General features: G+C 38.0%; 2 protein-coding genes and 1 long non-coding RNA gene across 7 annotated transcripts in view; 2 read left to right on the top strand and 1 right to left on the bottom strand.

Moving 5' to 3' along the window:
* The window catches only part of LOC137489735 (adhesion G-protein coupled receptor G1), a 28,860-nt gene extending 28,289 nt beyond the window's left edge, over nt 1-571 (top strand). For all 3 annotated transcript variants that reach the window (XM_073927977.1, XM_073927976.1, XM_073927978.1), the window contains one exon: nt 100-571. In XM_073927977.1, the coding sequence (XP_073784078.1) occupies nt 100-254 (155 nt within the window). In that variant the 3' untranslated portion in view covers nt 255-571. The remainder of the gene's footprint in view (nt 1-99) is intronic.
* Nucleotides 572-6,002: 5,431 nt separating this feature from the next.
* LOC141378489 (uncharacterized) overlaps nt 6,003-22,386 on the bottom strand; it is a 182,725-nt gene continuing 166,341 nt past the window's right edge. The window contains exon 3 of the long non-coding RNA XR_012393151.1: nt 6,003-8,624. This is a non-coding gene — a long non-coding RNA (uncharacterized lncRNA). The remainder of the gene's footprint in view (nt 8,625-22,386) is intronic.
* LOC103911301 (adhesion G-protein coupled receptor G1) lies at nt 8,371-21,654 on the top strand. Of its 3 annotated transcripts, none has more exons than XM_073927979.1 (17): nt 8,371-8,443; nt 8,518-8,612; nt 8,773-8,853; nt 8,932-9,012; nt 9,091-9,186; nt 11,625-11,696; nt 11,926-12,166; nt 12,244-12,409; nt 12,482-12,622; nt 12,722-12,835; nt 12,983-13,022; nt 14,486-14,586; nt 15,176-15,300; nt 15,389-15,654; nt 19,049-19,139; nt 19,238-19,521; nt 20,790-21,654. In XM_073927979.1, coding segments are annotated over exons 1-17 (2,151 nt in total). In that variant the 5' UTR covers nt 8,371-8,441; the 3' UTR covers nt 20,945-21,654. The 3 variants fall into 3 exon arrangements, 2 of the variants coding, with proteins under 2 accessions (XP_073784080.1, XP_073784081.1); XR_012393135.1 differs by having other exon boundaries at nt 8,378-8,443; nt 19,315-19,521; nt 20,790-21,647; XM_073927980.1 differs by lacking the exon at nt 8,371-8,443 and having other exon boundaries at nt 8,499-8,612.

Here is a 22,386-nt window from a genome sequence, read left to right on the forward strand (position 1 = left end):
ATACACTTTCTAAGCAAATTACATGAAATGAATTTCTTAAAAGTATTTATTTATTTATTAAAGTTTATTTATTGAATTTATTTGTTGTCTTATTTTCAGGGTTTTTCCTCTTCTTGTATTACTATCACATTCACAAGGATGCTGCTGGTCATTTTTCAGACGACCCGAAAAGCTCCGGCTCAGTCACAACTATTGTTCCACCAAACAACAGCAATAATAATGCTGCAGAAAATGTTTACGACGAGCCTCATTAAGACAGAAAATACACCGTCTCTCATTTTCTAGGTTAACAGTCAGAATACAGCTCTGTGCATTTGTGTTTATAAATACTGTGTGGTGAAGGGATATGACTTAAGTGAATTATTAGATATTTTAAACATTAAAAGGTCATTTAAAATCGCTTGACATTACTTTACAAGTTTTATATGTTCTGATATATGTGGGTGCAGGATTACTTTACCTGAAATATATAGGCTATTTGACTGATATATTCAACTCACATTTGGATCATTCTAGAATTGCAGGAAATCTCTAACCTATTATTTTTCAACAATAAAACCTTGATTAAACTGTTTTGGAGTGACATGCTAAGATCACTTACAAGTTTTTGCATTAACATTAATCATGATAGGAAAACATATATGAAAATATTTGTTTTATAGAATAATCTGTTAGCCCCGAGTCATGAGGAACTACGAGGCGACGTTCATTCACAAAAAACAAGTTTCTGGAGGACACATAAATCTGCAGAAGTAAGAGCAGATAAGAAGGAGCAAAGCCAGAAGTCACTTTGTAGGCAAACATCAGAGCTTTAAATTTGATGCGAGCAGCAACTGGCAGCCAGTGCAAACGGATGAGCAGCAAAGTGACATGTGCTCTTTTAAGTTCATTAAAGACCACTCGTGCTGCTGCGTTCTGAAGCAGCTGAAGAGGGTTGATAGAGTTAGCTGGAAGCTCAGCTAGTAGAGAGTTGCAATAGTCCAGTCTGGAGAGAACAAGAGCTTGAACAAGGAGTTGAGCTGCATGTTCAGATAGGAAGGGTCGGACCTTTCTGATGTTATAGAGTGAGAATCTGCAAGATCGAGCAGTTCTAGAGATGTGTTCAGAGAAGTTTAGCTGGTCATTAATCGTTACTCCAAGGCTTTTCACCATTTTGGATGCAGTAATGGTTGTCCCGTCCATCTGAATTGAAAAGTTATGATGAGTCGGGTTGGCAGAAACGTCAAGCATTTCCGTTTTCCCGAGGTTCAGCTGAAGATGATCTTCTTTCATCCAGTGTGAAATGTCCGACAGGCAGGCTGAGATGCGATTCGGAACCAAGGGATCATCAGGGTGAAAAGAGAGGTATAGCTAGGTATCATCAGCATAGCAGTGGTAGGAAAATCCATGTTTCTATATGAATTATTCTAGAGATGTCGTGTAGATGGAGAAGAGAAGTGGCCCAAGAACAGAGTACCCCAGTGTTTAGATGCTGTAGGTTGGACACCTTTTCCTTCCAAGACACCCTGAATGACCTGTCAGAGAGGTAAGATCTGAACCGCTGAATAACAGTGCCTGCAAAGCCCAGTGACTCAAGCAAAGATAGCAGAATCTGGAGGTTTACAGTGTCAAAAGCAGCTGACAAATCCAGCAAGATGATGACTGAGGATTTAGCGTTTTGCACTAACTGTAGGCGAGCAATCTGAGACTTAGGCAGCACAAAATAGAGAGAGTTACAATAGTCCATCTGGGAGGTTATAAGCGAGTGTATGGCAATTTCTAGAGAGTGTGTAGAGGTATGTTTATCAAATTTAAGTTCTGGTCTAATGCCCGGGTTATGTACCTGGGGTGATCTGAACTCCTCCAAATTGCCCAACCAGGGGCGTTTACAGTCAGACAAATCTTTGGGCCCAAATATAACAACCGGTTTTCTCCTCATTTAGAAACAAAAAGTTCTCAGAAAGCCATGCTTTTACCTCCTCCAGACACAGTGACAAGGAGTTCACAACAGAGGACTCATTTTCCTTTTTGAGGACTCATTTTTCCTTTCCTATTGTGAAAATTTCGATGAAAACATATAGAGAAACACTTTCGCATGTCGAGATGTACATATTATGTGTGTGTGCTGGCGCTCACCAGCTGCTTCACGGGCACACGTGACGGGTCAAGCAACTGGAAGCAGAACTTGAAGGTAAACAAACATCGGCTGATCGTAAGCATCTTATCGATGATTATTTACACAGTTGGCATTAAGAAGAAACATATAAACGTGATCTGACTAACATCCAGCAGCTAAATGTGCCTGGAAAAATATTCAAAGCATTTATCTTCATAAACACAGCGGAAGTAAATGCATCTGAGTGTTCTGATTGTCTAAAGTAGACGCCTCATGTCAGCGCGCTCTAGACGTGTACCGGAAAATTGCTGGTAATGAGTCTAACATAATTAATCATTTAATCATTTCATTCTGAATTTAATCAGAATATGTTGTATTCTTGTCACTGTCTTTTGCATTGAGGACCAGCATCAATATCAAGTTTATACTAAAGTCTAAAGTCCATTACCCCAGGTCTATACACAATGTAGCATTTACCAACAGTAGGTCTAGACAATATAACACTAAGGCTGCTTTCACACCTGTGAATCGATTCAGTTGTTCCGACACAGATTACAATTGTTACATCTTGGAGCGGTTCCCTTTCACACTGCAAAGTTTCTAATCGGACCAAAAGAGCTAAAACAAGTCACATGTGAGTAAACTCTCCTCACATTGGTCAGAGTGTCAGGGTTTATTTTGCAGCGTCCTGCTCAGCTGTCAGGAGAGGTGGTGGTTTGGTGGTGATTGACAGGGTGCGTGCGTGATGTGTCTGAGGAGAGATGCGGTGGGGAGGGGTGAGAAGGGTGCGCGACGATGCCTATTTGAGGACCGGGAGGGAGTCGCGAGATTACCGGGAGATCATCACTCATTTGCGGGCATCTGGAGACTCGCGAAACATCCCGCCATACTCATAATTCTCTCTTCATATAGCCGTAAGCCTATTACATATCCATAAAACACTGTGATATAACCGCGCTTGGATCGGAACGCTTTCTTACTTTCAATCGAGCCAAGACCACCTCACTCAAGCGATCTCGGAGCGATTACTTTGGCGTGGAACAGAGCGCGATTGCCCTGTTCACATATGCCAAACGAACCGCGCTAACTGGACAAACGAGACACGTTCCCAAACAAAAGTGTAGGTGTGAAAGCACCCTAATATCATTTTTATGGAGAAATAATAATAATAACATCAATATTAAAGCAAGTTTTTAGCATACAATAACATGATAACATTGCATTAGTCCAGTATTAAGTAACATCAGATTAAAATCATCACTTATAAATTCGTGACTTGAGTGTGTCCCTACACTCCTGATACAGTAGATAGATTGTAGGAATAGGAAATGGGAATTGTTTCTGCCAAGGGAGCAAGGGGGCATGATGGATATTTTGAAGCAACAACAGCCACATTTTGGTCACTGTTGCTGATTCCCATAACAAGCTTTTATAAAGGCACCAAAAATCCATGCATTGAACTTGGAATTAGGGATGCACATACTTTCCTGCCGCTCATTATATTAACCGATCAGATTAATATGAAACCTCTCATTACTTGTGAGGCTTGTCTTTAGTCTGTACAGAATTACAAAGAAGTTAGTTTTTTACATAATAGCCTAGTACTGCATTGCTTTGCATACATTTATGTTGTTGTTGTTGTTGTTGTTGTTGTTTAAAAAGCTACACAATGAAAGTCTCAGTTTGGTGTTAAGTTATCATATGTAGGCTATTTTATAAGTAAATCTTTTATAAGCTCCATTAATAGCCTAACTGTAATTCTCCAAATGAAAAATAGATAATTGGATATTTGTTGATTGTACTATTCATTCATCATTATTGTAATACGATGGTGCATCCGTAGAGTGCTCAGAGCGAGAGAAAACAAAGCAGATCACATTTCAGAAAGTTTTGCTTTTGCAGCTTTTCTCCACTTGTGCAGATAAATGGAGGTGTTTATGACGCGGATGCAGGACTGAGGCATTACCATCAGTGCTGGTTAATTGAAGCAAATATTTCTGGATTTAGTGAATTGCATGGCTCTCGTAATGGAAATTCATTTATATTCATTTTTTTACGTGTATGCATTTTCCATATTGCTTAACTGTCCTGTGTGTGTGACTACTCTGTCCCTTGTCCTTCATCCTATGCTTTACCATGAAAGGCTGTTGATATACAGTGTAAAAGGGGCATGAACGGCTGAAACATCTGGTGCCAACATGGTATCTGTTTGTTAAGTGTGACGTCATGCGAAGCGGCTTCCGGGTCCAAGCGCTCTATTCAACTGAATGGGAAGACTCATGAAATGGTAATAATAAACATTTACAAAGCAATTTAAGGCTTTCGAAAATCACGATGGCAGTATATATGTCCATGCATAATATCCGATGGCCAGGAAGTGATACATTTTTTAATAAATTGTTAAAATTTTGGTATTTGTTATGCAGCAAGCCCAGAGATTGTTGTGTACACTATGACTTTATGTAGAATTAACTTTAATGTGTGATAGGAATAAAACGTGATCATAAACAATGATTTCTTCACTCAAATGAATGGCGGCTTGAACCCGGAAACAGTTTACATACGTCACAAACACGTCACCACTTAACAATGGGTATGGGACAGAGCGGAGAGACAGCTAATGTAAGCGTAGTATGGCCTGATTAGAAATGACCTCGTAAGCAGTACAAGGAAGAAACCAGATATAAGGGGGAGCACTGTGTTTTCAGTGTCTCACTCTGCAGAAACTGTCGTTGCAGTATGATTGTGACCTTCTTTGCAAAGAATAAAACCTTAAAAGACACTTTGGGTAAGAATTTGTCTTCTTGACCACTGAGAGAGCTTCTTTAAAGAAAAAATGCCACTACACTGTGTACCAGCGCTCCGTAATCCAGGGTAGACTGAACCCAAGCAAGCCTTGTGAGTGATGAGTGTGCTGTTACCTACAGACAATCAAACTGTTTGGTGTGGCGATATAATTGGTCGGGAATATCAATGTTTTTGTCAATATCCAAAACTCGCTGCATGCCTTTTAGTAATGCATGTTGTTAGTTGTTAATTAAATTTGAGAATTTGATTTGTTTCCCAGAGATGGGTTGTGGCTGAAAGGGCATCTCCTGCGTAAAAACATGCTGGTATATTAGCGGATTATTCCGCTTTGGTGACCCCGGATTAATAAAGGGACTAAGGTGAAAAGAAAATGAAGAGTGAATGAATGAATAAATGAATGAGTGAATTAATGAATGAGTAAATGAATGAATGAATGAATGAATGAATGAATGAATGAGTAAATGAATGAATGAATGAATGAATGAATGAATGAATGAATGAGTGAATGAATGGATGAATGAATAAGTGAATGATTGAATGAATAAATGAATGCATGAGTGAATGAATGCATAAATGAATGAATGAATGAGTGAATGAATGAATGAGTGAATGAATAAATGAATTAATTAATGAGTGAATGAATGGATGAATGAATGCATGAATGAATGAACGAGTGAATGAATGAGTGAATGAATGAATAGATGAATGAATGCATGAATGAATGAGTGAATGAATAAATGAATGAGTGAATGAATGAGTGATTGAATGAGTGAATTATTGAGTGAATGAATGAGTGAATGAATAAGTGAATGAATAAGTAAATGAATGAGTGAATAAACAAGTGAGGGAGGGAATGAACGAATAAGTGAATGATAGAGTCAATGGATGAATGAATGAATGGATGGATGAATGAATAAGTGAATGAATGAATGAATGAATGGATGAATGAGTGAATGAATGAATGAATGAATGATTGAATGAATGAATGAATGAATGAATGAATGAATGAATGAATGAATGAATGAATGAATGAATGAATGAATTTGATGTGTTTATTTGCTTGTTTTTTATCCAAATGTTCGGATGAAACGCTCCATTTGATGATTCAAGGCAAGGCAAGTTTATTTATATAGCACATTTCATACACAGTGGCAATTCAAAGTGTTTTACATAAACAAGAATAAAAAAGACAAGTTTAAGAAAATAAAATGCAAACAATAAAAATTATTAAAAACAGATAAAAACAAATTAAAATGTGTTAAAATAGGTTATAAAAGACTGAAAAAGAAAACGAAAAAACATGATAGTGCAATCTGTGGGACGCAGCACAGTGCTCAATCAGTAAAGGCACAGCTAAACAGATGTGTGTTCAGTCTTGATTTGAATGTGCCTAATGTTGGAGCACATCTGATCATTTCTGGAAGCTGATTCCAGCAGCAGGGGGCGCTGTTAGTGGCTGAAAGCCGATTCACCCTGCTTTGACTGAACTCTTGGAACTTCTAGTTTATATGATCCTAAAGATCTGAGTGATCTATTGGGTTTGTATTCAGTGAGCAAATCTGTAATGTATTTAGGTCCTAGGCCATTTAGTGATTTATAGACCAGTAATAATACTTTAAAATCTATTCTGAATGTAACTGGCAGCCAGTGTAAAGACCTGAGGACAGCTGTGATGTGCTCTGATTTCCTGCTGGTGTGATGAATTCTGGCTGCAGCGTTCTGGATGAGCTGCAACTGTCTGACTGTGTTTTTGGGAAGACCAGTGAGGAGTCCATTACAGTAATCCACCCTGCTGCTGATAAAAGCATGAACAAGTTTCTCTAAATCTTCACTAGAAACAAAGCATCTGATTCTTGCTATGTTTTTGAGATGATAGTATGCTGATTTACTGACTGCTTTGACATGACTGTTGAAACTCAGATCTGACTCCAGAGTCACACCAAGATTCTTCACCTTATTTTTTGTTGTTTGACCTTTAAAGCCAAGGTACGCATTCACCTTGAGAACCTCATCTCTGTTCCCAAACGCAATCATTTCAGTTTTCTCTTTGTTTAACTGAAGAAAGTTTTGGCACATCCAACTGTTCATTTCATCAATGCATTGGCAGAGGGTGTCAATATGGCTGTAGTCATTAGGCAGTAAGGCTAGGTAGATCTGAGTGTCATCAGCATAGCTGTGGTAGGAGATTTGGTTCTTTCTCATTATTTGGCTCAGAGGGAGCATGTAAAGGTTGAACAGAAGAGGTGCCAGAATCGAGCCTTGTGGGACTTCACATGTCATGGGTGTCCACCTCAACCTATGGTCACCTATACTGACATGGTAACCTCTACCTTCAAGGTAAGATCTGAACCATTTGAGGACCGTCCCAGACAGCCCAACCCAGTTTTCCAGCCTATCCAGAGGTATGCTGTGATCGACAGTGTCAAATGCAGCACTGAGATCGAGCAGTACCAGCACTGTTAGTTTACCAGATTTTGTATTTAGGCGGATATCATTGATTAACTTTATAAGAGCACTCTCTTTACTGTGATGTGCTCTGAAACCAGATTGAAAATTGTCTAAACACATTCAGTGGGAGAGTTAAATTTGCATGTTCTCTAAAATAACAGAAACATTTAGTTTTTTTTTTTAATGTAAGCTGTAAATCCAACTATAGAGCCACATGAACAATCTATAAATGTTCTTGTGTCAATGTTTAGAGAGCATTATTGTCTATTGATGCTACTTGGAGAACATTTTATCATAACTTTGAGAGAACCTTGTCAGAACATGTAAGAACTTATTACCAGCAGTGTGTGAGTTGTTGTTGGAGGACTCTTTTATGTGCATGTCTGAGTGACACAAACACCATTGTGCCTTATTTAAAAACTAATTCAGGATGTTACTGATGTTGGCGTGTGTGAGTTCAGAAATTTGCATGATTATATGATGCATCAGCTTACCAACATTCAGGAAGATGTGGTCCAAATTTGAAGATGAAAATACATAAAATCTCTAGGAAACAGCTGATTATTTCTGCATTATTTAGCGTGCTTAATAATACATTTGTCCTTTATTGCCTCATTCCTTTATCATGATGAAGTTTATTGGTTGAAAAATGCAGATTATTAAGATAAAGATTACAAGATGTCATCGACTACAGCATAGCATGTTTACTGAAGTGCTATTCATTGTTAATAAAGGTCATATTTTGTTGTTTTGTGTGTTAAAGTTTTAAAAATTGTTCATCTGATTGAAAATCTGTTTTAAAATAAATTGATATTGTCTTATTCCCATCCTGAGTTTATGTTTTTAAGTTAATGGATCTTATTACTACTTGAAATAATCATATACATTTATTTGCTATTACAGTTAAAGGTGACATGACGACCCAGAGCTGAATGTAAATGAACACTGACATTCACAGCTGGAGCTCAAATATGCCCCTGATTTGCATGTGTGTCAGTGAACTTTCTGTCCTTAACATCATAACCCAGAAGCTTCAGAGGTGAACGGATGAAAGTGTCTCTTCTCTGTTCTGTGGATTTTGATCTGGAGAATGTAATGAGAAACTGATGTAGGATTTGTGTTCAGAGCCTGTAGAAAACAACATTAAACACGTGTGTCTCTGTCAGGTCTGTGGGAATTATGTCTGGACAGAAGCTGAATGTGCTGCGACTGATCATGATGATGATGATGATGATCCTCTGCTGCCTCACTGGACGGATAAGTACGATTTATACTGAAACAAAAAATAAATAAATAAACGTATGAAAATGTTGTTTGGGGCACATTAGTAAACAACAAAGTAGACATTTTTAAAAAATGAAATCTTAAAGAGTTCATATCATGTCACTGTTACCTAACTTTATGCTTGAATGTTTGCACAGCTTGTGTTCTTAATATTACAATATCCACTGACAAAATCAAACTGAATGATGTCTGTCTCTGCAACAGCGGTAATTCTCCAGGTAGATGTGGTATCTATATCATATTTAACATTACTTCTTGAAAGCACTTGTGGAAAACTCATGTTATTTTTCTTTCAGCAATACAAATGATATTTCACCGAGATTATTCTGAAGATAAATTTAACCTAATCTCTGTCAATCTAAGAATCCTTTCTAGAGGTAAACCTGTATTTATATATTTTATAAACCATCCTTGATTTTTTTTAAACTAATGTTAATTGTTCTCTTTATTTTCAGACCAATGTAGCCCATACAGTTCCAACTTTACAAATAATGGACAATTAATAACTCTGTCATCTACAGTATTACAAAGTGTGACTTGTCAGACACAAGGTTTGTGTAATCCTACACTAGACACAGGGTTAATGCTTTGCTCTTTCTTCTGTCCATTCCCATATTTCAGTAGAAATTAGATATTTGCATCATCATGTTATTTTAGTTATTAAGCAGGACATGAATAAAAGGCCACTATGTTAATGGGCCTTTTTTACAAGGATATTTCATTCAGAGCTGTAACCTCCACAGACAATGGGAGACATCCAACTTTAGGCTGTGAATTTAAACATTTTTGCTCTCGGCCACGCCCCCTTGCCACACATAGATTATCATATGATGATAATTCCGTTTACCGCATTTAGCTTTAACAATTAATCAAAACAAGAACATTTGATATTGTGGCTTATTACAATATCAAATGTTCTTGTTTTGATTAATTTATAAAGCTAAATGTGGTAAACGGAATTATCATAATATGATAATCTATGATATTCAAAAATGTCAAAAATATGTGTGCTGCTTCATAATGTTTGCAGGTGATTTGAAGTGCTTCTATTGTCTACATGTGTACAGTAAGTTGCTTTGAAATCAGCTAAAGAAATAAATGTAAATGGACTGCAGATAATTACAACCTCATCCAAAGCTTTTGGTTTGTTTGTTTATTACCTTTAAAAGTAAGAAATTAGCATGGTATGATTTATGAAATATTATCAGGGAATTTTATCGAAGAATAATCTCTCTGTAATATTTTACTGAGACTTAGCAGTGTTTCTCTGTAAAAAAATAAATAAAGAAAGAAAATAAAACAGGTTGAGCGATTTGCCTGGGGTGTCACGGTGGTGCAATGGGTAGCATGATTGTCTCACAGCAAGAAGCTTGCTGGTTCGAGCCTCGGCTGGGTCAGTTGGCGTTTCTGTGTGTAGTTTCCATGTTCTTCCTGTGTTGGTGTGGGTTTCCTCTGGGTGCTCCGATTTCCCCCACAGTCCAAACACATGCGCTATAGGGGAATTAGCTAAGCTAAATTGATTTTAGTGTGCAGTTTGTGTGTGAATGAGGCCCAGTTTACACTAATGTGTTTTAGTTTGAAAACGTATAAGTTTTGCTACGGTTACGCCATGCGTCCACACTATGCCAGAGTTTTCGAGCGCCGAAAACGGAGCGTTTCGAAAACGCTGAAGAGGCTGTTTTCATTCTGAAACGCTGCTGCTCCGTCTCAGTGTGGATGATGGAAAACGGAGACATCTGAAAACGGAGGCGGGGCTGCAGACATTCGCCAATCTGAATAGGGCTTTTTCCTGAATATTAAGTAGCCTAAACACACACAGTTAAGTCCTGCATCCTCACCCTGTAAGTTCAGACTTCGCAAGTTTGATATGGAAAACAGACTCTAGAGGACATGTTTGGTAAATCTTCACAGGGAACAGTGTACTTTATAACCTTATTTACATCACCCTGGCTACATTGTTTCACTTTCTCAACAATAAAATAAAAACATGATTTAAGGAACTGCCTAATTCATTTTAATATTAACAACTAAACAGCAGAAATGCTGAGGCGTCATGCTGCATCTTCACTGTGTGCATATTTATAGTAAAACAGCCTATATAACATCACTGCCTCCTTTCAATTTCATTGAAAATACGAAACGTAACCTCTGCTTTGCTGAATAACAGTTTTAATAATCAATAATGGCCATTATGAAAGTATAACGCACAATAAGTTTATACATTATAGGAAATAAAGGCAAACGATCAGTCAATATACAGCATGTACGTGGTTACATTAATCATTAACTTATCTTTGCGCTCAGCCAAAACACATTACCTGTGAACAAGTAATTGATTCAAAAGACAAAAGTCGGGGAATATGTCGTTAGATAAAGACAACAAGATGAATAAAATATCATGTTTAGCAAATATAATGAGATTAGATCCAGCGGGAGATGCTTGATGAGCAGTCCGACCAGCACAGCTCTCATCTGGGTAGAAATGCTGCAGCGCTTGCCCGAGAGTGTGTGTGTGTGTGGTCACATGATGTGCGTTTTCAGCGTTTTGGTGTGGACGGAGAGCAATTCAGAAATGCTGGGTGAAACGCTAGTGTGTATGCAGATCGTTTTCATTCTAAAACGCCGTTTTTAAACTAAAACGCACTAGTGTAAACGGGGCCTGAGTGCTTATGGATGTTTCCCAGTGCTGGATAAGTTGGCGGTTCGTTCCCCTGTGGTGACCTCAGATTAACAAAGTGACTAAGCCGAAAAGAAAATGAATGAATGAATGAATGAATGATGCCCCTATGCAAAAAAATCACATTAATATTCTGAGGAACTGTGGTTAGACGTGTGAATTTCCTAAAAAAAAATTTCTCTGTCAATCACTCTGTTTCATTCACATTGTTTTTTTATTTATATCCATTATATTCTTAATTGAATGTCTTTTTTCCAATTATACAATGTTTGTCTTGATAGTTATGTGAGTTGTGTTTTATTGTTTATTGAGGTTTGGAAATCTCTCTTGATGATGTTGTAAAGAAATGCAGAAATGCTCCATACAGCACTGATCTCTGCAACCGTAAGTCTGTGTCTTTATACATTTCTTTCTTCAGCAGCTGTTTCGGGTTAACTTAAAATGTAAATGTACATCTAAATAATTATAACGAACTACTATTTTTTATTTTTATCAAACTGTGATTTATCTAGATATTTTTACATAAGAAACAACTGACATTATTTTTAATTGTTTAATATTAAATACATTATTGCACAATTAAGTGAAATCTATCCTTTATTTCTCTGTGTAGAAGAAACTAGTGCATTCATTGTGTATTTGGAGAAACAAAACTGTAGCACCAAAAGCTGGATCAGAAATTGGAGAAAAAAAAACTGTAAGGACCAAAACTGGAGCTGTGTCAAATGCATTAAGAGCCGTGTTTACTTTGAGGAAATGCCATCTGACAGTGATATTCCATATGAGGCAGCATACAGTATACACATAAATGATCTAGAAGATGAGAATGGAGACGTTATTCCTTCAAACGCAGCGTAAGTGTGTGGTTATACGTAGATTTCAAGCAAGAAACTGAAATACAGATAATCAAATGATTCAATCTATTTCACAGAGACTCATTGGACTTTCTGGAGTCCGATATGATGGACAATATGGAAAACAATAATGAAAGCAATGCGATGATTGTCATGGGGAACGTTACTGGTATTCTGCAAATACAAGACACAAACACACAGACGGAAGACATGACCATATGCTACAGTTCAAACAACACCATGGTAAAGCTACTGTAAAGTTTGAGGTATGTTGTAGAGGATGTGCAATTAATCAGTCCTGCCTCTCCTTTTCAGGTTATTATGAGTCAAAATGACATGAATACAGGCTGTTTGTGGACTGCAATATTTCCCAGTGAAGCCTTTAATAAATCCCGACTGGAAAACAATGGAAGTGCATTTGTTGGAGTTCTGCGGTTCACTAACATGGGGAATAAAGTAACATGCTCTGTGTTTCTCTCTTACATTTCATCTCTTGCTATATGGATCATTTCTTTGGACAAATGTTTCCTAATTCTGGTCTGGTTTCTCATTCAGAATCAAACTAAAAACTACACGATTTTGAACAATGAGGTTTATGGAATAACAATGGGAGCCAATATTGCCAACCTCACCAACAACATTGAAATAACCTTTACTAATAAGGATCTGGTAATGAATGTTTTGTTGCAGAAATCTCTCTTTCAATATATATATATATATATATATATATATATATATATATATATATATATATATATATATATATATATATAACCAGACACTGAAGTCAAATGACACTTAAACATGTTCTTACAGGTTGGTGGTCCCTCGTCCTGCACTTCTTGGAATGGCAAAGGTAAATTTATTTATGGCTCTATTGATAAGTTTTTATAGACTCTTTTCACATTTCTAGGTTTGACAGCAGCAGCAGCGTCATTTATTAGTAAAGTTATAGCGCTATTTATATCCAAAAATAAACCTCACAATAATGTTTTCACAACTTTCAAAAAAAAAACATATATATATATATATATATATATATATATATATATATATATATATATATATATATATATATATAGTGTGAGAGTGAAAAAGGCAGATAGAAGAGGAAACAACGTCAAATTTACTGACCTGCCCCCATAGATGCTGCATTACAAACACCTTGCATAATCTTGCCTGTTTTAATCTGATGGAAAGATGATATAATACATTAGCCCCAGTAAAAATTGTCTGTGCTCGTGCCCCAGTCTAGCAACACCCTGATGCAAAGTGTAACTTTATAAACGAACAACATATGGATGAATATTCCGATCAAACTTAATACAATCTTACATCACCAACACATGGCAAGCGGCACATTGATAAGAAAAAAATAATCATGTTAGATTACAAACTACCCAACAAGTTGTTTAGCACGTGTGCATCACTGCTGTTATGTTTACACATGTAAAATGTGCGGGTCCTTTAAGGGGCGGGCTGCAGTTTGGTGTGTGTGTGAAGCGGAGAGGGAGAGACAGAAAAGGAGCGTTTTTTCGAAATGAGACTCTTTTCAGTGATGTTCCCTCTTTGATGACTAATTTTGTTGTACCACATGGAGAGTAATAAATGATTCGACCAATTTACATGTGTTCTCGTTCATTCACCAACTGCAACGAAAAGAGAAGGGAGTTAACCCTGAAACTATAATTCAGCCCTAGAGTAATAAGTGAATCTCCCCTGCTATCTCTAACATAACAAACAGACAGAGCAGGAAAGATTTACACATGTAATATTTTTTATTCCTGAGGTGATTTAAAGCAAAACACACAACGACACTCAATTAAACACATCTACAATGATAAGGATAATGGTTACTTACTAAGTTGTTAATGCACAGCAATACCACATGAAGTAAGGACGGACTTTGAAGGAATAAACAGTGTGAGGAGAGCTCCATTAAAATGCACTGGACAGGTCTGAACAAGTTGCGCCCACACATGTGCGAAGCAGGCAGGTCTGTACAATTACGAAATTTTTCGGCTTAAAGATATCGGCCTAATTTAGACATCAAACCGATAGCCGATAATCTTAAAAATAGCATTTAACGGCCGATAACGATATGGCAGCCAATATATTGTGCTTCCCTACATGTAACTTTATAAACATACATACTTTTGTATCAATAAATATTTATATGCATTATATAATATATAACTTTCCAGGATTTAAGATGCAGATGACTGTTGAAACACATTATTACAGTCTTGTGGAAAGGGTCTATTGACAAGGCTAATTTTTCAACTTATTCAGCATTGTGGCTCTCTCTCTTATTTGAAGGAAATCTTGAGTGGACGACAACTGGCTGTGAGACAAAAATGATCAACAGTAAAAGCATAAAGTGCTCATGTTCACATCTGACGTTCTTCGCAGTGCTGATGGTGAGAAAAGATTAAACTTTTTCCACTACAGGGCTGTTGAGTGCTTGATTCTAACTGGCAGAGGAGCAGTCTAAGGGTTTGGTTATTCTCAGATAAAAACACAACTAAAGTAGTTCCGGCAGGTATTGCATCACTACACTTAATGATTAGAGTAATTGCACAGCTAAAACAGTCAAAAATCAGATCAAAACACAACAGAAGGCATTGGAGGAGATGTGGAAGAAACTAGTGCTACACACAGGAGGTGTTCGAGGAGGATAAACACCCGACAAAAGCCTGAAATACAACATCTGAACAGAGGAGCAGCAGTGGAGACGAGATAATTGAAATGGTGTAGTCCGGGCTGGTGAATAATTAGAAAATAATGCACACCCAAGATATAGCGGTTACTCCACTTCATATCACCACCTCAGATGTGCATTTTGTATTATTCTTTACATATTGTTGATATATGAACTTACAAAAGATGACCATAAAAAATAACAATCAAACTTGCTTCTAAAATGGATTTCTTGCTAAAAGGAAACAAATGGTATTAAAAATATCATCCAGCTGATCTGATTCAATCTGCTTTTCTCTGATTTCTCAGTCTCCGGTCACAGATGCAAACGCTGTAGCGCCGTATCTGGAGTCACTGACCCTCATCTCTGCTATCGGCTGTGGGATCTCTGTGTTTTTTCTGGCCTTCGCTCTGTTCATCCATTTCCTGCTGCGGTAGTCTACTAAAGCACAACATAAATATTAAACTGTTTATTGTGACAGATAAAGTTACAAACGCAGGTTGTTTTTTTCTCTTTAACAGGAAAGCCAAATCCAATCAGGCCACGAAGATCCTGATCAACATGTTCGGTGCTCTGTTTCTCCTGAATGTGTCTTTTCTGTCGAACGAGAGTGTGGCAAACTCAGGAGACAAGAATGCTTGTGTCTTCATAGCTCTGCTGATGCATTACTCCATGCTGACCACATTCACCTGGTTCTTCATTCAAGCTCTTCATATGTACTTATGGCTCATCCGACAGAACGTCACCATCACAAACTACATGAGGAAGATCACCGTGTTGGGCTGGGGTGAGTGACGGAGCAAATGCCTGATGTATAACAACGGTTCTGTCATATCCTGAGATTTTGTTTTTTCTCCCAATGATGTCGCTATTTTCCCCAGTGTTTCTCTTTGTGTTAATTTTGTTCAGCTGTGTCTCATAAGTCTACCCTATTTAATCTACCATCTTGTCTTCTCTTATTGCTTGGTTTTTGAGTTTGACCTGCTCTTGTCCTTGCCATAAGGCACCTTCTCAAATATCCTAGTTATCACCTCTCGTTGTTTTGGTTTGTTTGTATTTTGGCCTTTTTTTGCTTCAATAATGGCTTTGATTATCTGCTTTTGCTCTAGTCAGTCCTGAAGACTTCCTATGTTTGCCTTCCAACGTTATTTTATATGACTCTGTTGGACTTCCTAAATAAAAATCTTTTGGAATTTAGACCTTGAGCCTTGGCAGATTGGGTTCATCACCTGTTCTGTGGGTGAACGGTAGATCATTTGTCATTACACCAGAGACCAATGTTTGCACCCTAGGCTCATGTCAAGTCATCATTAACCCAACTGAGGCCACTGCCCAACAATTGTTTACTATTGTTGCTCAACACAAAACTTTCTGACAGTCTGTGTCATGGTCCTGCCTAACCCCAATGGAATTGTCTACCCCTACACCTTTTTATCCATGTGCCTCAACCTCAGCTTCACCTCACCAGTTATTCCTTTTTTGTAGAATAACTGGTAAGGTCAACCATTCCCTTCCAGGAAGAGAGGCTTTCAAACAACCATTCACCTTATATCAAGGAGGTAGGATTGCAGCAGACTATGCCATCCAATTCCGGACAATTATTGCGGGAACAAGCTGGAATGATGAAGCACTCATCCTTTGTTTCCAGAATAGTCTGTAAAGGATGAGTCTGCCAATGACAAGTTGGCTACCAGAGATCCAGTTAACACTCTTGAGTCCCTGATTGACCAAGCTATCCTCCTAGACAGCAGTCTTAGAGAGAGAAGATTTACCACCATGTATGTTCTTTTACATTTTCCCCAACCTCTGTTGTACTCCATGTGCTGCTGAGTCAGCTAATTCCTTAGTGTTAGATCCCCCAGAGCCTATGCAGGTGGATCATACCCGACTATCTTTTCAGGAAGGCACCTGTCATATAAGAAGTCATCTCTGTCTCTATTGTAGAGGGTATTGTCACTTTTGCTTTAAGGGTCCAGAGTTAAAGCAAAGCTCCCTGTTCCAGGCAGTAAGAAGAGAGCTGTCTAAGGATTTACTAAACTTGACATTAGGATCTGATGGATATTCACTCCAAGCTCTTGTTGATTCTGGAGTAGTGGACATGGCATTTTCTTCTCGCCTTAACGGGAATGTGAACCTGTTAGATAACCCACCGGAGGTCTCTGTCTTCTACCACATGGAAAAGATGTATTTTTATCTAATTGAGTCTCATGACCTTGCTCTGATCTTTGGCTACTTCCGGCTTACTTTTCATAACCCCCACATTGACTGGCCTTTTGTTGAGCCTTTCCACTGGGGTTAATGTTTCATAAGGTCTGCTTAAACTCATCTAGTAATATTAATTTCGAGTCTCAAGAACCTATTGACCTTTCTCATGTTCCACGCTTTTAGCAAACAGAGGGCTTTGGTTTTAACGCTATATAGGACATATGTAATGTAGTGTCCATTTAGCACATATGTCACATATGTCCGGACACCCTTTTTCATGGCTCCTCCCTTTGACCTACTCTGCTGAACTAAGCTGCCTTTTTTTTCAAACATGACATGCGCAATGCTGACCACCTGCAGTAGAGCAAGCAAGGGGATGAGTGGAAGATGACATTCAATGCTCCTACAGGGCACTACGAGTATATGGTTATGCCTTTCGACCTCAGCAACTGTCCTGCAGATCTTCAAGCTCTTATAAATGATATTCTCTGGGAGATGCTGACCATCAAGCCCACTCGTCACTGTTCTTTTATTGGTTCGGCTTATGGTAACACTTCCCAGGAAAGAACCCTAAAACCTGTCATTCCCCAATCTACGATCCTTGCACCCCTTAGATGGTGTTTGAGACAGCCATCATTAAAGCTCAGACTCAGATCTGAGAGGCAGTCTGGCTAACTGGTTGCATGTTCCTGGTTCCTGGTGTCTGGTTTCTTTTGTCTGTACCTTGGTTCTCGCTGCAAATCAAAAGGTGATCGATCTTTCTTTATTTCCCTGTAGATTTAATACCAGTTTTTATTTTTTATTTTATTCTATTGTTGAGCACTTGGATCAACTACGGTTGTGTAAAACTGGTGTCTATAAATAACGTTTGGCTTGGCTTGCCTTGCCTTCCTAAGACAGTTCATCCTCAAGTCAGTGGGCACATTCCTTCTGGCTTACCTGCTATCAAGGTATTTCCCGCACTCTGGAATTCTACAAAGACACTAGTGGCCCACAGCTAAGGAGGATATAATATAATTGGTTAATGCCTGCCCAGTTTGCAACCGTCATCTACCCCCCAACCCCCAAGGTCTCCTACACCCTTTATCTATTCGGCACTGACCATGGTCCTACCACTGGATGGACTACATCAGCCTTTATACCCTCCACAGCAACACCACTATCCTGGTCAGTGTAGACCAATTCTTCAATGCTGCTGACCTCATTACCTCACATGTCTTGCGAGTCTTTGGTATACTAAAGATACTAAACCACATTGTGTCTGATCGGGGCCTCAAGTTCTTATCCTGGTTCTAGAGCTCCTTTTTGCCATTCATTGGGTGAGTTTATTATGCCCGATTCACATGGGGCTTTAGCATCAACACTTGACAAAGGGAGTGTCTAAAGTTGGGGCTGACATGATCATCATATTAGCATCAGCCAATGAAACTTGTCAGCAATCGGCTACTGTCTGAGTGTATTTGCATACAGCTGTAAGACTGGCTGATTGGCTGACACTTCCGTTGGTGCTTGAAAAGTTTAGAAAGTCCCAACTTCTGCAGCGAGCAAAGCCCCTGAAGTGAAGCCTATGGACCCACAATTGAGTTTGGTAATGCTTGATGTCACCTACTTAAAGTGAACGGGAAGCTTTCATGGTGAAGCCCCATGTGAATGAGCCGTTAGAGTTTCAAGACCACCTCTTTGCTCGTTCTCCACTGGCTTATCCCCCTTTGAATGCCAATTCAGATTCTCCTCTGCCCTACTCCCTGAAAAAGAGATTCAATTTGCTGTCCCCTATGTTTAGCAGCATATTAAGAGAGTTGTTCGCCATAAGCTCATTTAAACTTCTGCCCAGTACCAGAGACAAGCCAAACATATATGCAAAAATAAAAAAGTGGTAAAGCACCTGAGGTGGGAATTATTTATTTTAGACAGCTGTTTTTTTTTTTGTTGTTGTGTTTTTTACTGATAATATCCTTGTTTTGCATGTGTTTCAGGGTTTTCGGCTCCAGCTGTTATTGCAGTTGTTTCTGTAGGAGGATATAACAAAGTGACCCTTACCGCATCGTCTGGAAAAATTGCACAAATGTATGCTTAGTTCTTAAGTCACAAATTTATGAATTATTAACGTTCAAAATATCTAATAAGTGTCCTTTCAATTTTTTTTCATGCTCTTGTAATTGCAGGTGCTGGATTACAAATCCTTTAATTCACTATGTACTGAACACTGGATACTACATCTTCGTTTTCATCTTCACAATAGGAATCTTCATCACTATCCTCACTCGGATTATCCAGAGTAGACGCATAAGAGCGACTGAGGGCAAGAGACAGACGTTCAGAAAGCAGCTGATGATGGTGTTGAGTTTGTTTCTTCTGTTTGGTCTGACGTGGGCTGTTGCCTTCTTCAGTTATGGACCGATGCTCATTCCCTCATATTACATCTTCTGTGCACTCAACTCCTTTCAGGGTGAGAAACTGAGGGCTTCTACTGCACACACAGATCTTAACTAATTGTTTAAATTATTGCATGCTTTGTTATTGTTATTGTTTATAAAAATATCTGGTAACATTCTTAACAAGTATAATTCTCACTATTAACTAGTATCTTATATGTTTATTATGATGATTTTGGCTGTTTATTAGTACTTATAACACATATTCTTATTCTACATTTCCCACCCAATACCCAGGGGTAGTCCACCCTTTACTTGTTTCAAACCAGTTTGAGGTTTTTGGATTGGGACAAATAAAGGATGAGTAATAACAGAACTTTTATTTTTGGGGGGGAACTATCCCTGTATAAGTATTAATAAGCAGAAAATTATGAGTTCACTGAGACAAAAAGGCAAAATTACTTGTTGATTGTTAGTGAGAATTGTACCTGAAAATAAAGTCAAGCCAAGCTCATTCTGAAAACCTAGTCCCACGGACGTTTTTTTGGAGACCGCGATTTATGTAGCCGGAGGTACGTATGGTTGTATTTCATTTTTTTAAGCGAACGCTATGGGGTGGTGTGACGCAGCTCCTCTTCGCACCTGCAGCTGACAGCTTACCTCCGTGTGAAGGGCTTTCCCGCCGCAACCAGTTTGTCAAGTTAACTCATCGTATACGGCAGCGGAGTGGAGACGCGGAGAGGAGCTGACCGTGATGACGGCGACTACCGGGTTCGAGTCCGGGGAAAAGCGGTTCCATAACAGGGTGAGAATGTGGTGAAATCAGAAAATGTGGTTAAAATCAGATGAGGGCTTTACGCGAGAACAGCGTGGACGTGAGCGGCGCTCGAGAGAGATGTTTGAGATGCGAAAAAGCGCACACAGCGGCCTCTCGCGGATTCGCAAAAACAAACTCCACAAATATGTACCTCCTAGGACATATTTTGTGATCTCCAGAAACGTCCAAGGGACTACGTTTTCAGAATGAGTCTGGATTGAATAAAGTATGAATCAATATTATAAATATAATTTTACATTTAATTTTATTGATTATAATTAGAGAGAAATAATTAAAGGCAACTTTAGTAAACTTTAGTTTTAATATTTTTTGTACAATTTCTTACCAAATTACATTAAATAAAATCTTTATATATATATATATATATATATATATATATATATATATACATATATATATATATATATGTGTGTGTGTGTGTGTGTGTGTGTGTGTGTGTGTGTGTGTGTGTGTGTGTGTGTGTGTGTATTCATTAAAATGATTTTCTCTGGGTTTTTTTTTCAGGGTTTTTCCTCTTCTTGTATTACTATCACATTCACAAGGATGCTGCTGGTCATTTTTCAGACGACCCGAAAAGCTCCGGCTCCGTCACAACTATTGTTCCACCAGACAACAGCAATAATAATGCTGAAGAACATGTTTACGACGAGCCTCATTAAGACAGAAAATACATCCTCTCTCATTTTCTATGTTAACAGTTAATCAGAATGCCAGAATACAGCTCTGTGTATTTGTGTTTATAAATACTGTATGGTGAAGGGATATGACTTAAGTGAATTATTAGATATTTAAACATTGAAATGTAATTTAATATCACTTGACATTATTTTACAAGGTTTATATTTTCTAATATATGTGGGTTCAGGATTACTTTACCTCCACATCCTCCAACATACACACACTCATACACTATAGACATTTTAGCCTACCCAATTTACCTGTACCGCATGTCTTTGGACTGTGGGGGAAACCAGGAGCGCCCGGAGGAAACCCACGCAAATGCAGGGAGAACATGCAAAAACCACAGAGAAACGGCAACTGAGCCGAGGCTCGAACCAGCGACCCAGCGACCTTGAGGCATCAGCACTACCTGCTGCGCCACTGCGTCGCCATGTGTAGTATAAACCTAATATTTTTCAAGGACAAAAACTTTGATTAAACCATTTTGAATAATAACACAAAGTATATCAAGTTATATGAAGGGACATTTTGGGTTGGAAGCTAAAGACTCCACTATACATATTTTTGGCTGTCTCCACCTCCTGAATCATACATTCAGCTTCAGTTATAATGAAATAATTAGTCAAACTTTCATCTTGTTTGTGTTTATTTACTCTACTAAGTTAAATAAACATTTGCATCAAACATCTATGTTTTGTATTATTTTAAATTTCAGTTATAAAAAAACATTTGTATCTCTTTGTTCTGGTAATTTCTGTTTTATTGGTTATTAAAAGGTAATAATCTATAAAGCACTGATAGAAAAAGCATGTGACTTGGTCAAAGTGATTCTGTGGTTGTTATTCTTCTCTTATTTAAAAAAAATATATAACATGCATTAATAATAGACTGTGCCAACACTGTTATGTGATATGTCAGTAAATTTCTCAATCAGTTTGGAAAAAAGTAGTACAATGAAAATGCATTAAATTGTGTTTTAGACATGCTATGTAGAGTGTGGTTGGAGGTTAGCATCTGGAGTTAAAGCACAACATGTTGGAGAATGTCAACTCTGTTATCATCAACTCTGTTACTGTCATCGCTACTATCATCAACTCTCCTATCATCAAATTTTATCAACTCTGTTACGATCAACTCTGTGACTGCCAACTCCCTTATAACAACTTTGTTACCATCAACTTTGTGACCGTCAACTCTGTTATCGTCAACTTTGTTATAGTCAAGACTCTTATTATCAACTGTTATCATCAACACTGTTATCATCAACTCTGTTATCATCAACTCTGTTATCATCAACTCTGTTATCGTCAACTCTGTTATCATCAACACTGTTATCATCACTCTGTTATCATCAACTCTGTTATCATCAACACTGTTATCATCAACTCTGTTATCATCAACACTGTTATCATCACTCTGT

Source organism: Danio rerio, chromosome 17 (assembly GCF_049306965.1).
Source record: "Danio rerio strain Tuebingen ecotype United States chromosome 17, GRCz12tu, whole genome shotgun sequence".
NCBI classification, from domain to species: domain Eukaryota; kingdom Metazoa; phylum Chordata; class Actinopteri; order Cypriniformes; family Danionidae; genus Danio; species Danio rerio.

Coding starts and splice junctions, on each gene's coding strand:
- LOC103911301 (XM_073927979.1), top strand. Junction 11,697..11,925: donor CAGCACTGATCTCTGCAACC/GTAAGTCTGTGT, acceptor TTCTCTGTGTAG/AAGAAACTAGTGCATTCATT. Junction 12,836..12,982: donor CCTTTACTAATAAGGATCTG/GTAATGAATGTT, acceptor ATGTTCTTACAG/GTTGGTGGTCCCTCGTCCTG.